This window comes from Pelodiscus sinensis, chromosome 6 (assembly GCF_052426305.1).
Source record: "Pelodiscus sinensis isolate ZL-2025 chromosome 6, ASM5242630v1, whole genome shotgun sequence".
Classification (NCBI taxonomy): domain Eukaryota; kingdom Metazoa; phylum Chordata; order Testudines; family Trionychidae; genus Pelodiscus; species Pelodiscus sinensis.
The window spans coordinates 20,023,229-20,036,501 of record NC_143057.1 but is presented as its reverse complement, the minus strand read 5'-3'; the positions used below and the strand labels follow the sequence as shown (position 1 = coordinate 20,036,501).

Sequence of the window (13,273 nt, the reverse complement as noted above, 5' to 3'; positions counted from 1 at the left end):
ACGTTAAGTGGCCCTGGCCAGACATGGTTCACCAGAGTTAGCCCATGGTGATCTACCAGATGCATTATTTACCTGAGCATCCTCAGTTACAGCCACTCACAGCTCCTGGCACCTGCGGTTTGCTGTTCCTGGCCAATAGACGCAGCAGGAAGGGGCGAGCCCAGGCCACAAACTGTAGCTGATGGAAGTGGAGGGCAGCCATACCTGTGGACATTCAGGTAAACAAAGCATGCAATGGCCTGCCAGTGAACCTATGAATTGCCTTCAGCCTGGAGGCTGCTTCTTGCCCACCCTTCCCTTAACAGCTTGCATTCCCATAGAGAAGAGTGACAAAGGATGAGAGAAAAGTAGTAGTAGTGTCATATTACATATGAGGAATGGAGGCTATAGAGATTAAAAGTCTTGTCCAAGGTGTCTCAGGAAACCAGTTGCAGAGCTAAGAAACAATGGTTACTATCCCTACAGTCAATGGGATTCTTCAGGATGTGTTGTCCACACAGATTCCTCTCCTGCAGTGCATGCACCTTATCATGTGTCAGACTGGATTCTTTTGAGTTGCAGAGTGAGCTGTGGTGATACTGCCCCCTGGCTATCCTATCACTTCCCCATAGATGAGGCCATGGAGACTGAGTAGTTGCAATCCACACTGGTGCATTTCCATGGCACACTAGGTATCGACAGGAAAGACATTCTTTCACCCACAAGCATCCTGTAAAATGGGGATCCAACTAGCAGGGGCGAAGGATGGGTTGAGGAAGTTGTGTAGCTATGAAGAACAGTACAAGTAGGATTGAGCTTCCTGTTGCTGCTCTGCAACTCTCTGATGTGGGAAAGCTACTCAGACTGAACAGACCACTTGAACCCTAATTAAATCAACCCTAATGTGTCTAGAAGGATATTAGTCAAACTTCAGCAAGTCTCAGTACTGCCTGATACCCACTTGCATAACCTCCAGGACTAATATGAGTTGTCCCTTAATTCTTTCAGCAAACACCATAATAGAGCTAGGTTGCACAGAATGGCTAGTTAATTAAGAGAGATAATGCTCTCTTGATTTGTTGAATGTGAAATTTTATTCCGGTCAAGATAAAATGGGGATTAGGAAGGAAAACCAGGACTGTGGTGTGATTGTGAACGCTGGCAATACCCTCAGGCAGAAACTTTGTTTGAGGTCTTATGACAACTCTATCCTGTACCCTGAGACATGAGCAGACTGGTCTTGGGTGGAAGAATGACTAACAGATTACTGCCAGAAGCTCATTGATCTTAGGGACAATCCTGATTGCTTCAGGAAAAAGTATAATTGTCCAATATGGCAAAAATTGGAGCTGTGAATGATGAGAATAGTTGTTGGACTGGCCAGACACAATCTTCTTTTCATTTGGCCTTGTATGCGAGTCTGGTCAAAAGCTTTGTAGCTAATGTCTGTCCTAAAGATGATGTTGTCAAGGTGTTGCTTCCGTTTCCTCAGCATGGTTCCACACGTATCAGAGGAAAGAGCTGGAGTGCACAAGAATGAAAAAGGCATCTTTTAAAACTTGGGTTTATGTTTTCATTGGAACAAAAGCTCTGGCGGCTGCAGTGACATCTCATGAACAGGCTCACTTGTGGAAACACATCTGTGAATGATGCCATGAAAGAATGATTTCAGTAGTCTCTGCTGAACTGGTCTACCATGGCATTCTGCATGCCAGGAAGAAGTAGAGGCTACCAATGTGATCTGAAGACAGGAACACCAATCCTAGAGATGTAGGACTTCCTGGTAGGATGGAAAGGACTAGGCTCTGCTGTTGTATGTCTATGGGCATCATGCATCACTGTGGCATGTCTGTACATACTCATGAGAGAAGTACATTATGCTGTGGATCAGAACAATGATAGGCCCTATTGTATTCCTCCAAAACAGTCTGGGACAGAACAGAGACTGAGATGGCTGTAATTGTGTCTTGGGTGGGAATCTGGCTTGAGACACTGTCAAAGATATAGGTTTTCAGCGGGACCAGTACAGTCACAGCTGAGAGGCAGGGTGTGGAAACAAAACATTGAGCTGAGTACTATGTGTGGGATTCTGTGATGGTCTTCTGGTATCCCTCAAGGTTTCATTCCTTGACTCTGCCACACTTCCACTGTGTCACCCATACGGGCGAAGTGGCACAAACAGGAAGGAAACTGCTTTGTCCTTCTGAGGAGGAAAATAAATACACTCTTCAAACACAGGGGTAGCTCTGTTAGGCCTGTGTTGCTGTGCTATCAATGTTGTAGGAGGTTTGATAATGACCTTCCATAGCCCCTCAATGAGAGGTGAGTATAGTACTGGCACCAGTGAAAGATCTTTGGGCAGCATGCAATGCATAGATACCAATGTAGAGAGCCTTCAAACTACCTGGATGTAGTCTTGGCCAGTACCAAGGAGATGGCTTTGTATCAAAATATGGTTCTTGCTACTGATGTAGTTACAAAGGAGCTCCTAAAGCAGATTTGGAGAGGCCATGGTATTCTGTTCAAATGGCTTTGGTGTCTTTCTGTCGATACCAGAGGTAACATGGTCCTTGGTGTGATATAGTCTGTCAGTGCTGGTTTGGGTTTTGGTGCAGGTTGCTCTGGTGAAAGCCAAAGTACAGAAACTTACTCAGCTAACTTGCTGGGAAAAAGATTCAGTCCTGGAGTAATACAGAGCAAGAACAAACTGAGTGTGGGCTGTGATCCTTATTCCATTGGCCATGAGAGAATACCTAGCCCCCAACACAAGACCAAACTTCTTTACAAAAGAGCTCAGCCTGTGTACCAGAGACACATTTCAATGAGATACCCTGCTCTCAAAAGAATTCCTAGATAATATGCAAAAGCAACTAGGAGTCGCTCCTTGTGATATTTTGCAAAGGAATCTACAAAATATCAGGCTGTGCTTGTCACTGCATGCCAGTATTTGATATAGCACTCACACTGGTAACTATGTACTTCCAAAAAAGTTTAATTGCAATTCACCTTTTGTTAATGAATTGTGCTAATAAATGTTTTCATGCTATACCTAAAGTAACAACTCTTAAGGAGACACTTAAGACTAAAAACTGAGAAAATGCATCAGAGTATATTGAAAATATTCTACATTCCATGTTACTAATTCCTCCCAAAATAGCACTCTGGAAAACCACAGCACTAAATCCCTGCCATGTCATTGATATTGTGCAGAATAGAGACTCAAATATTTAAATTAATAAGAAAAGTTATGGCTTAGCCTCCAAGTACAAAGCTAATGGAAAGCTGCTTTATCCTGGAGAGCATTGGATGACACTGGCTGAGCTTGTTATGAAGGTCTCCCTCCACTGCTTAAAAAAATTAAGCCATCTTGCTGTATTTAGCACTTTTTTTTTCTAGACCACCCACTCAGACACGGATACACAAACCACATGTGCTAGGAATGCCTTTCCTGCACTGAAATCAGTATCACCATTATAACCTTAGTACTTGCACAGCTGGGCTTTTAGTACAATTCATTTGTGTTATCTATTACCTTTCATTTCATTTCTTAATGGTTTGCATGAATACCCTTTCGCAGCCTTTAGAAACTTTTCAAAATTGATCAAAGGGAAAAATTGTGGAGAAAATGTTTTAGAATCTCTCTCTTTCCCCTTTGGTGGAAATGAGCTTTACTTCTAGGTCTTCACAGAAACATATAATTGACAACTTAAGAGATCTACTATTTCCTAGACACAGACCTTGAATTCTGTTTGCATCCAGTAACAATAGGGAAAGGTAAAAAATTATCCCATATTCTTATAAGAGATGAGGGTATAGTATGTTAATGGAAGGACCAGCTTTACAGCACAGGTTGGGTGAAAGAACATAGGAAAACGCATGACTAATCTGAAGACACATCCAAGAGCAGGAGAGTTCCAGCTTCAGCTATCCTAGTCATGATGAAAATGCATCTCCTATTGTGTTCACAGATCAGCATTTCACTTGGCCGTCTTCATGCTGAAAAAAAAAAAAGAAACTAAAATGCACAGGTATTTCTTTATGGAAGAATGAATCAGATGCAGAAAGAGCAACTAGATTAGATATATTACTCACCAAGAATCCTAATCCGCTATTAGTGTCTCAAATCCATTTCATGGTAACTCAGATATTTGTATCCAACTACTATACACTGAACACACAGAACCCGAAGGTTAACAACCCAATTATACCAATAAAGCACTGAAGAGCCTCCATCCTGAATATTGCATCTTGTTCATATGAAACAAAATCTAAGTGCAGATCAGCACACAGTGTTTTCTTCATTAATGTAAGGAATTATATTCAACTTTGTGGTTTTAAAAAAATCAAAACTGAGAGAGCACTGTTCTCATTGTGGTAATATTTCTCCTTCCTGTCTAGTCACTCTGGCACTTCTCTCTGCTCAAGTAAATGCAGGTCCTTTGTATAATTGTGCTTTGATGTAAATTTGTTTGCTCTCTCTCATTCGCAGGAACAGCCTTGTAAACTTACTTGTTCTAACTGCACTAATGCATTGGTTAAGTCACATGCACCCACATAAATACTTTAGAAATATGAGTTGGGAATCCCATTATCCACTAGACTTTCTTAATCTGTTCATGCCCAAGAGCAAATTTTCCAGGTCCAGCACTGGGAAATGGGAACCCATGAATAGTCTGTGCTAAGGAATTATTGATAAAACAGCCAAGAAAAACCTTCATGGAGTACACTATATACTATTTAACTACAGGCAGTCCCCGGGTTACGTACAAGATAGGGACTGTAGGTTTGTTCTTAAGTTGAATTTGTATGTAAGTCGGAACTGGTACATATTGTAGGGGAAACTCTAGCCAAACATTTCTCCAGAGCTCAGTTTTATTCTCCCACACCTCACTTGCCTCAGTCCTTTATTCTCAAGCTGAGGTGTCTGCTAAGAAAAGCAGCTCCACGTCTCCCTGGTCTTCTGGGGGGGGAGGGGGGACGCTAGCTTCGCATCTCCCTGGTCTACGGGGGGGAAGCAGCTAGTGCGGGGTTGCCTCACCCTGTTTGTAAGTAGGGATCCGATGTAAGTCGGATCCATGTAACCCGGGGACTGCCTGTATTAGGAAAACTGGTGAGGTGCAGAAAGACATCGGTCTTGTATTTGTTCATCTTTAGAATAAGTTTTACATTACTTCTTTTTAGAATGTCTGGTAGCACCTGCCACGTTTAATGGCCTGTCAGCATTTCCATCATGAGCTTCTATTTCTGTTTATTGTAGTAGAAGTGCCAAAATACATATTTACACTTTTGATAGCACCTTGGTCTTTCTGATTTAAAATCAAGTGTCTCAATGTCCCATAAGTAGCGATTGGATGGAGCAGCCACAAGTGACTGACATAATTTGAAGTGGGATTTAAGTCAACTTCAGTTTAGCGTCAAACTGTGGAAATCAGTTGACCAATATACAAGTGTGCTGAAAGATATGATTCATACAGTTAAAATGCAGGCAAACGATGGAAGATTGAAAAGTAATCCAGATGGAACAAAGAAATATAACGCAAGAGCAAATGAAACATCCTACTCCAGACATTACTTGGATGAGATAACACACATGACAAAGAAAAGGACACGTTCCTTTATAGAGCTCTAACTACTTTCCCATCAGCTCTGCAAGCTCCAGGTAATAGGGTTTCAAATTTATGAGACATTTCAAGAGGTCAGAACACTAATGTAGAAATCCAGATAATTATACTTTTCACTGACCTGAAATAGACTGCCATGTACTTCATAATGAAAAACTAACATCTATCTTAAGTCTCTTTTCTCTTACGAAGTGTTAATAAAATATTAATTAGGTCTCTCCAACCACAAGTACTATATTTACTTTACTTCTGGATTTAAAAGGGTAGATATGCATACATAAATAAAAAGGCACAAATTCACTGAGGAAAATAACTTGATTACCTCATACAATTCAAAGACTGTTACTGACATAGCACAAATTTAGTCATTTCATTCTTTACCTTTCATTCTCAATTAATTCTACTTATTTTTGCTCAAACCATTTACCACGGCTTGTGTTACAAAATATAGGTCTATTTTGTAAGAAGTCTACTCTCGTGTTAAGATGGATTAAGACACCTTTCAAATTTAGGGGAAGTTGAAGTCCTCTCAAGAGACCTAATCGTCTGTTAAAATGTTATCCTACATGGATATCCAATTCCTGAGGTGAACATTTAGCTAGTTTCAAGAATGAAGCTGTGCTTTCCATTATATACAATTGATACTCTCTAATTACAGATTTCAGCTAGTTTGAGTATTAAAATATGGCTTGCTGCTAATTTGTCTGGTCAACATATTCCATTATCTAAATTCATTCAGTTAAATTGATTTGAAATAGGATGGCATTAAATGAAATGTCAAACCTTTTATTCCTTTGCACTTAAAAACCAATGTAGCTGTTGTAAGAGTGAATATATGAAAATGTTTTAACTTGTTCCAAAGATCAATGCTCATAAATGTGGTGGATTTAGATACGATTCTTATGATTTTTCTTGTAAGAGAAATGACTATTTGAAATGATTGCAAAAGATTTATTTTGTTTCTCCATACAAAACTGGATGAAAATAGCTAATGTAAAACTTGTTGTTGTTGTTTTTTCAAAGAGATCAACACTTAGTGACTCTTATTTTATCAGAATTTTGTGGAAAACTCACTTTACAGTTAACACAGACAAAATTCAGTTGAAGTCTGCTTATTTCTCTCCCTCCTCCCACTGTAATCAAATTAAAGCACTAAGATTTTATTTAAAGATGATCAAGGACTTACATGAAAGTCAGCGCTAAAGCTATATTGTTATTGCAACCATCTCCCTTTTATATTTACTTCCCACCCCTTCCACCCCTATTCACATGTACAAAAGAGCTTGGCTAATATTTCTATTGGGAAAGTGACTTATTTCACTGGTTATTTAAAGGAGCAGAGTATTCAATTCATGCCAGAATAAAATTGGGCTTTCTTGCCCGCCTGAAGCTCAAGAGTATTTACCACAAAATTTAGTTAGAAAAGTCAAAATGGACCAGCCTCCACATGCACCTGATTTAACTAAACATGTAATCTAAATTCAATGTGCACTATTAGTTCAAAGACTTTTCTAAAGATTGCTTTTAGATTTCAAAACGTTTTCATATAAAAAGTAGACAAAAATCAAAATTAACCCCCCCAACATACTACTTCCTCTCTTCCATCATCATCCTGTAAAAGCTTTTTAAAGATGTTTCCCCCAACAATTGCACATTGAGACATGGACTTAACATCATAACGTTTCAAGTATGTTTCATGCCAATCATCAGTAAGAGTCATAACATTACTGAAAAAAGTACACTTGTTCTTTTGGAAGCCGGAAAGGGACTTTCCATTGGAGCATGGTTAAACAACATTATGCAATTTAAATAACCAAAAAAACTCCAAAATAAAATATACAATTTTCTTTGGACTTAAAGAAACAAGTGTTCTCATATGAATATGAAAAAATAATCCAAACAAGAATCTAGTTTTACTGTCACGCACAAAATCATGTACATGAAACAATAAAGACATATAGATACTACTGTTGTTTAACTGTGTATGAATAGACTGCATCTGGCATGTAAGCATACCTGGGAAATATACTAGCCTCTCTGCAAACATGTTTTTTTAAGGCTGACCAAACCTTTGGATCCAGAAGTATTTCTTAATTGTGTTCCCATTTCATCAGGATTAGGGTAACGGTTTCATAATGAAAATCATCATCATGAGACCACAGAGTACTGCTTTCAAAGTATTTGTAAATTCTCTGGTTTGCACATGTATGAGAAAGATTTCTTATTTTAAGGAAATATATACGGAAGAGCATTTATCTTTACAGATAAGCAATCCTTCTGGAAACACAAGCAGATTACTCAACAGGGACAGAAATTTGGTACCTTTAAAAATCGATGTATCTATGTAGATATTCATTCCAACATGTGACCGTATAACAACAAAGGTATTTTTTCAAAGAAAGGATTTTAATTTATCAGATGTAAAAAAACAAAAGTCTAAGCAGACCATATATTGTATGAACAAACAAAAATATTATGCCAACAGTATTTACGGTAAAGGTGAGTCACACTGGCATCAGAATAGTATCCAAACTCGCCATAATAAATAGCTCCAAATTAAGAATTTTCTACAACATTTCCTTAGAAAACAGGACCAGCATTCCTCTTTTTATGGTGATCCTGTAGAACACCTTCACTTTTATATATATCTATTATTATAACATTAAAACAGACACAAGAATGTTGATGACAAACAACGCTGGATTCAGGACAGTATACAGTAACACTTTTTTGTTACAAGTCCTACTGGTTTATTGACTAAGGCTAGACAGCAAGTCATATGATCCTATTTGGTGCATTTTTATCATGGTCCAAGATCAATAAATGGATAAAGCCAAGGACCTGTGGACCAACCCACTGTGGCAGACTGGAGACAAATATTAGGGCCACTTTTTGGTCTCCCATTTTGTACCTTGTTTCCTGGGACTGCGAAAGTGGAAACAAGACTACAGTGTTTTAAGTGACTAGAAAAAGTCAACAGTAAGTGGCATTTTTACTTGAGTAATGTTACTAGGCGTGTGATGGTGCTGCATGGAAGGAGCATACATGGAACCCGAGTACTTGTAACATCTGGTAGTGTCATTCCCTCAATGACTTTAGAATATATGTATGCAACAATAAATAGATCAGATATGTAATAAGGCAGTGTGTTGAACATGCATTCATCTTGTGGACTGGAACACCACAGAGAGATGCACGATACCATACACATTCATTAAGAACAAGTTTTTCTGTGGGTTTTTGTTTTTTTGTTTTCAAGGCTATCCAGGCTAACTCTTCCAGAGCATTTCCTTGGTGAGAAGAGCGATCCTCTGAGTCTTGTCACTTTTCCTCTCCTATATCAAGAGATGACGACTAGCTTTAAAGAAAAATAAAGCTGCAGAGGGTTGGTTTATTTTTCTTCCATTTTGGTTGCATCGTTTAGAATGTTTTATTAAAAAACAGTTTTTGATGCAGCCAGATGCTGTGTCCTCAGGATGTTCCAGACGTTTCCAGGTAACTCTGTAGTTTACGGACTGTGGTTTTGTCCAGTGAGCAAAGGTCAAAGTCAAAGGTTGTGTTTGTGATATGAAAGTGTCCAGTTTCTTCTATAAGGTTTACAATCTGAGAGAAGAAAGAGAAAAAAGAATATTCAGGTGAAAATTCCACCCATTTCACATTTTTAGGATGTACTGTACAACTGAATGCTATTACTAAAGAAACTATAAAATATTACTATGTGAAGAATATGAACAAGTCCACAAAACCAACATTCCAAAATAACAAATGGAATGATATCTATCAGAACCTTTTATGTGAAATTCCCCTTCCATCCCTCCCCAGAAGTTTGAGTAGTTTTCACCAAACAGAATCTTAAATCAAACTATACCTGTTTGTTTTCCCATAACATAACCAATATGAGTATCCAAAACTAAAGCCAAAGTCCAGTTTCAGCTCATTTCCAGCTGGAATTAATATCTAACAATTATTAGCACTGAGAACCAAGGTGGTTTAAAAAAATATTAAAAGCCTTTTATAGACTAATTATTTTTGGGAGGTGTGTAGGTAAAATTCTTGTCTAGTGCATTTATCTGGCTTGTATTGGGAATTCTGTTATTATAGGAAATGACTGTATTTACAAAAGGTTTAATACCAAACATTTATAATATGTTTACCTTTGAAGAGGAAAGCAAGGCCAAAGGGTTTTAAACAAGACAGAAATTGAGGACCAGAGATTATGACAAAATGGTAAAAAAAAAAAAAAAAAGAAAGAGGCACTGTCTTAAGATATGGCGATGTACTTTCGTTAAAACTAAATATATATTAGGGATGTTAAAATGCATTTAATCAAGTAAATGTGTAACCGCTGAAAATTTCAGCAGTTATATGGTTACATGCAGGGGAGGGAAGGTGGTTCTCTGAAAGCTGGTGCGCGTGGGGAACTGGTTTTTAAGCCAGCTCCCTGGATGTTCTGGCTCCCACTGGCCCTCCTTCCCTCCTGCAGTACTGCTGCCTCTGATACAAATATTACTTGGATATGTCCAATCAGAAGAGGGGTAGTAGCACCCTGCCAGGAATGGTGAGAACATAAGGGAGCTAGTTCATGTCACACTAAGAAAAATATCATTTATATATGGAAAGAGTAGTTATGCTGCAACCTGTTTTCCATCAAATTTAACTCTGAAAAGTGTTTGCTGTATGATTTACATCTAGACAAACCAGTCACACTTAGGAGACCAATACTATTATTTGTTAAATGCTGACAGTAAGGCAGCAGTAACTGATGCACTTGCTTTCATTTAGGCAGAACCCCAAGGTACCTCGTTCAACAAGCACACTGAGGGAGAAGTGGTACCACGGCAGCTGCAACCCCAAAGAATGTACAATCCCATTGATTGTCTGGAATCAAGACACAGAGGGAACAGAAGTCCACTAAGTCTTTTCACATTCATTCCATCTTTGTTTGGAAATTTCAAATACACTCACTGTCACATCCATTTCACATGTTTGGCCACACTCTTAATTAGCTGTGTAGAGCAAGGGTCAAGTTACATAGATTCTTGATGCATGGGATCAGAGCCAGATTAAGGTTATGAGGGGCCTAAAGCTAATGGGAGAGAAGGGCCTAAGTCTGAATTACATATTGAAAAAAATTATGAAGTCAAACATTTATCTATATTTTTCTATATTATTTATGTACAATAATAAGTTTATTCTACTCTACATCCAATTCTTCAAACAATTTCCCCCTAGCTTTAACTGTGGCAAAGTCATGAATGATGGATACTGTGCTAGCCATCTCTTAGACCACCTTCCTCCTAGGTAGTGGAGTGCTCATGCAACTTTCCCCATCCTCCTCACCTTTCAACCTATTTGTAACTTGCTGCTCTGGGAGGCAGCTAGCTTTTATTATATAACGGAAAACCATATGGGGTAAAATCCAATTAAGTATAGGACGTATTCGTGGGAAAATTTCATTGGGTGACATTAAAAACAACAAGGAGACCTCTAACATTTTAGAGACTAACAAAGATATCATGAAAAAACTTAAAAAACAACAAGTAGTCTAATAGCACTTCAAAGACTAACAAAACATGTAAATGGTGAGTAGATAGTTCAAGTAGTTACAGGAATCTGTTAAGAACCATTAGCACCTCCATTGTTTGGCTGGTTGGTTAAGTTATTAAAAGGTGGAAGATAGTGTGTGAGCTATCCAGTATCCCTAGTTAGATCATTAGCATAAGAAACTCATGAATGAAGTTAAGTTCCAATCTTTCTCTGTGTATTTGGCTTGTGGAATTGGTCTGAAACAAAACGACAACCTGAAGATCCATTAATGAGTGTCCAGGAAGACCAAAGTGTTCTCCAACAGGTTTTTGTGTGTTGCCTTTTCGGATATCTGATTTGTGCCCATTAATTCTTTCCTGTAGAGATTGTCCAGTTTGGCCAATATACATTGCAGTGGGGCATTGCTGGCATCGGATGCACATTAGTGGATGGGCAGTTAAAAAAGCTTTTGATTTGGTGGCTGATGTCATTGGGTCCAGTGATGAAATTGTTAGTATAGCAAAAACCACTTCATCAGATGGGTTAGAGTGGAAATTACAGAATCCAGAGTATGGCTGTGTCTAGACTACAATGATCTATTGGAAAAAGGTACCAATTTCCAATAGTTTTTTCAGAAGAGGCTTTTCCAAAATTTGGCCCATCTACACTAGGCCAAATGTAGGAAAAGCTTCCTCTTTCGGAAGAGCCCTTCTTTCTCATGGAAGGAGGAAGACAGGGCTTCAAAAAGAGTGCGTCTGCTCTTCCACAAAAAGAATTGGAAGGGCAGATGTGCTGGAGTTTTCTACAGTGTAAGTGTAGACATAGCATATATGCAACAACAAAAGCAGTTACCTCTCAATTGCAGGCCCAGTGTTAATGACGCTAATTGAGTCAGGCTAGATGCATCTCATTCATAGCTTTTGATGTGTAAAAGAAAATATCAAAGGTATAGGAAATTGCCTTTGTAGAGCATTAACCAGTTAACATATTTATTCAAGCACAAGTTGACAGTGTTAAACTTATAAATGAATTCCAGTTTAGCAGTTTCCCTCTGGATTTGAGTAATAAAATCCCTTTGTAGAAGAATGGCTACTTTTAAATTCATTATTGAATGTCCAGGGAGGTTAAAAAGTTTCCCTTCAGGTTTTTGTGTGTTACCATTCCTGATGTCTGATTTGTATCCTTTATCACAGAGACTGTCCAGTTTGATCAATATGCATGGTAGAGAGGCATTGCAGGCACTTAATGACATACATCACATTACAGGATGTGGTTTTGTAAGCCCCTGATGTTGTAGCTTATGTAATTAGGTCATGTGATTGTGTTGCTTGTATGTGGAGAAAGTTGGCAATGGGGTATGTTGCAGGAGTAGGTTCCTGGGTAAGTATAACTGTGGCAGGGTGTGCTGCTGCTGGTAAGCATTTGCTTCAGGTTAGGTGGTTGTCTGCAGGTGAGGATTGGCCTGTCTTCCAAGGCCTGTGAGAGTGAGGGCTGTAGATTGTTGATGTGCTGGGGCTTAAACAGGTTAACTGGCTAATTGGTGTGCTGTTATTTTCTTCACTGGGCCTGTCTTGAAGTAGATGCCTTCTGAGTACTTGTCTGGCTTTGTCAAATCTGTTCCCTCACTTCCCCAGGTGGGTATTAAAGTTTTAAGAACACCTGATAAAGATCTTGTAGGTGTTTGTCTCTGTCTGTAGGACTGGAGCAGATCCAGGTGTATTTTAGGCTGTCTTGTTCTGAAAGGTGACTCCTAGTGTTGTACCAGCTGAGGACAATGAATTACTGTTTTCACGCTGAACCCAACTACTATTTGTGTGATTGCACCTAGTTCATGTAGTTAATCTCCAGTGATTCACCAGATCAGGCCGCTCTATCATCAAACTCTCCCACAAATAGAATAATGGAACAGAATCAAAGGACTAAAAGGGATCTTGAGAGGTCATCTATCCTTGTCTTCTGCATTCATGGTAGCACAGGGAACTTTATGGGAGCACACGGGAGGTGCACTGCTCCACTAGCCCCTACCAAAAATTTTTATTGCCAAACAGGTTAGCTCCATATCCCCCTTGCCCATTAGGGATGCAAAATCCCAATGAATCAGTTAACCAGTTAAATGTTAGGTTTGCTCCTAGCCCCACTTGGCTACC

General features: G+C 38.9%; 1 protein-coding gene across 8 annotated transcripts in view; it reads right to left on the bottom strand.

Moving 5' to 3' along the window:
• Window positions 1-5,306: 5,306 nt before the first annotated feature.
• MLLT3 (MLLT3 super elongation complex subunit) overlaps window positions 5,307-13,273 on the bottom strand; it is a 220,479-nt gene continuing 212,512 nt past the window's right edge. For 3 of the 8 annotated variants that reach the window (XM_089779180.1, XM_089779178.1, XM_089779181.1), the window contains one exon: window positions 5,314-9,203. In XM_089779180.1, the coding sequence (XP_089635306.1) occupies window positions 9,072-9,203 (132 nt within the window). In that variant the 3' untranslated portion in view covers window positions 5,314-9,071. Of the gene's footprint in view, window positions 9,204-13,273 lie in introns of all 8 variants that reach the window. The other 5 variants (XM_089779183.1, XM_089779184.1, XM_089779185.1 and 2 more) reach the window with 4 other exon arrangements.